Here is a 5198-nt window from a genome sequence, read left to right as displayed (position 1 = left end):
ACGGTGGCCCTTATTCAAACCTGCTTGTCCATTTTGAGCGCAAAAAGCTTTCCCCCTTCAAACCCCCCATGTTTTAAGCTAGTGCTAGGAGAGGGAAAACAACCCACGGAGATTGGATTTAACTGAAAGAACTAGTCTCTCACAACATGAATTAATTAAGATTTAAATCATTGTTAAGAAAAATGTTTACATTTAATACTCGACAGTGCTTCGAATAGGATTACTTCCAATAAAAAAATACCTATACTTTAGTTTTAAAAAAAAAAAAGGAGAAAAAGTAGGGTCCACACTAATGTGTATTGCCTCACCATAAAAAAAAAAAATTATATATTGAGGAATTTTCTTGTAAATAACTAGATCGAAGTTTTGTTTTTATTCGTAAATTGAACGAAGTTCATTATACATAACTTAAAAAGATGGAAGAGATTAATAGTACAAAAAATTATATTAAAAGGATAAATAATCAACACCATATTATACTCCATCAAAGAGCAAATTTGACATTAAAAAAAAATTATTCACATAAACTCGAAAGTTTTTGGGGGCGGGGATTCCTTGTCGAATTTTAAAATTGAAAATTGGCCCCAAAAAATTTAAAATTGAAAAAGATTATCTGCACGTGGTTGGAAATTTAACACATCAAGTCTACCCCATAGAAAATTACTTTATTGGTTGCCCAGAAGAGGGGGGGGGGGGAGTTACTTCATTGGCAACATTCATGAACCGCGTAAAAGCACCTCCCCGCTTGGGAGAAGGCGTTCGATTGCGACTGATATAAAATTCAAACCACAAGGGTATAGAGTGTTGCTCTCATAAAGCTCAAGGGAAGTGAAAGATTAGTTAGAGCTGAAAAAAGGGTTTGTGTGTGTATTGTTTTTCTTTCCCCCCTTTTGTTTTTGTTCTTTTTTTTTTTGGGGGGGGGGTGTTTGCCACTTTACCCAGAAAGCAGACCTTTGAGGCGAAACAAAAGTCAAAATTAAATATTTTATACAAAAGATCAATTGGGACTTTCCCCTAACATATGGAACGCATGGTTGATACTTCTCAAAGATCAATCCTAACCTCTCTGTGTATTGAGTACTGCAATTGGAAGGCATATCTGCACAGCCACCACAGCCTCTGTATAATCTTTCATTATTCGCCTTCACCTGTTGGCAGATTCCGCAAGCACAATGTCAGCGAATGCTGAAAATATATCAAGAATCTAAAACATTATCAAAAGGGTTCCTCTTCATTTAATAGCATATGGCCTAATATAAATCTTCCTATCAGCTGGAGAACATAGCCTCAACATTTTAACATCACAAGATCCATAGTCAAGACTGACTAACAGACTGCAGAAGTCCAAATTCTAGTTTTTGGATCTTGCTTATACAGTGCTGTTGTGCTGATTGCAGAAGGGGTCCAAAATTCTGATGTCTATGGAGTCATACTATCTTACACTAATGCATGTGACAAGTGACAAAATATACTTTTGGCAGGAAAAAGAAAGGAAATGTAAACTGAGCAAGAAGAACACTGCAGGAATTCAAACTTCCAGGTTCCAGCCTGAAATGATGTAAAGCATTATGTGAATCTGTGACGATCTATGTTCAGTACTTACTGTTTTTGGAGTTTTTGGGGTCCATGTGTACGAAGAAACTGGCCGCAACAATGAGATAGCATAGAATAAGCATCAAGCCTTTAAAATAATTAGAGGTCCCATCCTGCAAGGATGACGGAAATTTGGAGAATAATTATCGTTAAACTTCAATGACAGCAGCAAGAAGTAAAACATAACACACCAAAATGATGAACATATGAGCATTTAAAAAAGGGATTACTAATCAAAATGAAATTTCAGATTCCAAGATTCTTCAAAAAATATGATATCTAAATTACTCCTCCGGTCCTAAATATAGGATCTGATTGTTGAGTTAATCTTGGTCCTAAATATAAACCTTATTTATCATATTTATTAATTTTCTCTAAATTACCCTTACCCCTATTGATACTCCTTCAACCATAATCGAGTAAGAAAGGGAGGGAGAATATCAAAGAAGATCATTATAGTGTTTTAGGAAAAACATGTCATATTTCTTATAATTAACTAATTACCTAAATTCCTTAATCTAATCAATTTAATTAAATAGGTCTTACGTTAAGGACCAGAAGAGTAATACTTTTTGTTCTTTGCTTTCAATCATCAATTGTATGATTGGGCCATGTTAAGTTGCTAAAACACACACATAGTGATTATTCAGAATTCACAATCAAGGTAGATATAAAAAAAAGGCTTCCAATTTTGCGAACTGGTTTGCCCAAATTTCAAGAAATCATCCAGGTTAAGATTTTTTGTGTTTTATTATCAGACCATTGTAATAGCTGAATTATTCAAAATTTTTATTATATCACTCTGGTCCTCAAGAGCCTGTTGTCTTCCTCCCTTTCTTTCTTCTCTTGTCTCCAGAAAAACTTGTTTTGTATTTCTCCCTTCACTCTAAACCAGTAAATTACTTGTCCGCCTAAAAATGCCTCACAAGAGTGCTAATTTCCAACTAGAGTGGCTTCAGGAGGCTGGAAAACAATAACAACCACCAATAAGTGACAACACCACAAGGGACATATAAAAAACCACATACCTGCGACATAAATGCGACAACAAGCACGGTGATGAAAAGTGTAGCAGTCTCAAAGAGTTGGAAATTCAAGTCCATTGGTTTTCCCATGCACCACCCAACTACCACACAAAAGGGGATCTGCAATTATCAACACCATAGAAATCATCAACCTTGTTTGAAAAATTGAAAAGTCAACCACATTCTTCCCAAGAAATAGTGAAGTTGTTGTTGTTTACAAAATTTAATCCCACAACACAATAACAGTGTAATACCATACCACAAACATAGATATCTGAGTAGATGATCCAATAGCAACTCCAAGTGTAATATCCTGCAGAGAAATTGACACCATAAATAAACTGAACAGCATCTATAAATTAAAACGCGGACTTTGGAAGTCACTCACAAGCTTGTCCTTCATGGCAAACATGATAGCACTTGCGTGCTCTGCAGCATTTCCTACAATTGGAAGCAATATGACACTTATAAATGCCACTGGTATATTCCATGACTCAGATGCCCCCTGCAGTAAAACAAAGCACGCAGCACATCTCTGAATAAGCCCAAGACACAATGGCCAATGACAAGGATCAGCGTTCTCTGCTATAAACATTGACAGTAACGCAGCAGATTACAAACAGTATATCTCTCGTAAGAATTATCAGTAATCACAAAGCAATTACATTTAACTATATAAACGTTAATTAGTTAGCTGCATACCACACTAAACTTTAGCAGCAGAAGGTTCATCTCAACTACAGCCAAATGAATTCATGCTATAATCAAAGTAGAAAATACTTAGCTAAAAATAACAAATATAATAAAACACCATGAATAATCCTGATAGGATTTTTAAGGAAATAAACACCTCAACCACTGATTCTGTGGGAAATTAAATTTAAGATCAAAATGCTACCATTCGTCTATATGTAATGATGAAGAGAATATAAAATCATCCCAGACACTTCAATGCTAAAGATCAAAGAGTTGCACTAGGACAACTTTCTCAGAAGCTAGACCATATATGGTTGTAGCCATAAAGGAACAAGGGTATTAGTTTTATGACAAAGTTTCCTCCATTTTGTGCTGTGAGAGGCAGAAACAACCTTACTAGAAAGTTAAAACAGTATCAAGGAAAAATGTCAATATTAAGAAAATAATTATATACGCCAGAACTCAACATCACAAAAGTATAGACATTGAGGAGATAAATAACAGAAGCATAATGATCATGTGTCTAAGATAAATATACCTCTATGGCATCAACAAGATATCCAGACAAAATAGAAACCCATGCTGTCAAAATAGCAAGCCAGCCTATCGCCTCCCATTTTGTTAATTCACATTCTTCTTCCTCATCAGGATTTTCATTACCATCTCCTTCCTACATTTAAACAAGTACACTTGCATAAAATCTTTTTCAACTGAAAATAAATATCAAGCATCTTTATTGTCTATCAAACAAAATCTTCAAAACAAATAGCCCGTCAAAAAATGAGCAAGTAAAAGAAAATTTTTCAATTTTCAGGTATAGGAAAGAGGATGGAAAAAAAAATGTTCCCACTGACAACTCCCACAATATAAAGCCATATACCTTTATCATGCATAAATCTCAAAGAAATTAATGATAATGTATACTCTGAATTTCATCAAACAAACCATATTGATTCGAGTCCTGAGCGATCCTACCATCTTACAAGAATAAACACAAAATTTAAGCAAAATCCTACATCTCACACACTGCCTTCTTAGTCAATTCTTCCATTTTCTTCCTTGATTTCTTTAATTTATTATTATTTTTATTTAATTATTAATTCTCCTCTCACCTTCTCATGGAAGATGGCAATATTCTTAATTAATTGGCATATTTAAATCAAGTAACCAGATAAAACATACATCACTTCTTTTCAGGTGTGTCTTGAAAGTGGCACCTGATACAGATAAATATATCTTTCATACTCTAAACCCATATGATAATAAATAATTCCCTTACTAGTAAAATGGCGACTAGCAAATACATATTATCTGTTCAAATGAAAAAAGCGACTGAACGATATAACATGGGTTGTCTTTTCTAACAAAACAATCTTACATCGCAAAGCTTGACAAGAAGCCAAAAGAAATATTTTATGACAATAAGCACTAACCTCTTCAAGTGAACTATAATTATTGTGATGACTTCTTAGTTGAAAGAAAAGGTAGCTAGCATATGCTATTAGCATTATACAGCTACTAAATCTGGATAGAGCAAGCTCTGACTTGCCAAAGTGAACCTCTGAGTGAGTAAAGTGAAGGACGGCAGGGAACAGTATTCCCATTACAGCCATCAATAGCAATCCCGAATTCACAACAGCAGGTGCCTGTTGCAAAGGTCAATTACAATGTGACCTATGGAACATCAAGAGGACAAAAATGGCCAAAAACAGGATTTGAAACCATAATTAGGTCATGACGAATACCTTGTCAAAAACCTGAACCTTTTCGTAGTGGACAATCCCACCGGTAAAGAATGCACATCCCAGAACAAGAAGCATATTTGACAAGATTGAACCCAGTAAAGATTGCTGAACAACCCTAATCATCCCATTTTTCAAAGCA

At 34.8% G+C, this 5198-nt stretch overlaps 1 protein-coding gene across 1 annotated transcript; it reads right to left on the bottom strand.

Annotated features, from left to right (window-relative positions):
* Window positions 1-715: 715 nt before the first annotated feature.
* LOC114746767 (vacuolar cation/proton exchanger 2) lies at window positions 716-5191 on the bottom strand (the record flags this gene model as incomplete). Its single annotated transcript, XM_028935048.1, has 8 exons — window positions 716-1148; window positions 1604-1706; window positions 2622-2738; window positions 2878-2931; window positions 3007-3123; window positions 3853-3984; window positions 4748-4960; window positions 5060-5191. Coding segments are annotated over 8 exons (882 nt in total), but the record flags the coding sequence as incomplete, so codon positions are not given.
* Window positions 5192-5198: the final 7 nt, after the last annotated feature.

This window comes from Neltuma alba, unplaced genomic scaffold, assembly GCF_004799145.2.
Source record: "Neltuma alba isolate B1F8T4 unplaced genomic scaffold, ASM479914v2 tig00005094_pilon, whole genome shotgun sequence".
Classification (NCBI taxonomy): domain Eukaryota; kingdom Viridiplantae; phylum Streptophyta; class Magnoliopsida; order Fabales; family Fabaceae; genus Neltuma; species Neltuma alba.
The sequence above is the reverse complement of the archived record's forward strand: the minus strand, read 5'-3'. Positions and strand labels throughout refer to the sequence as shown.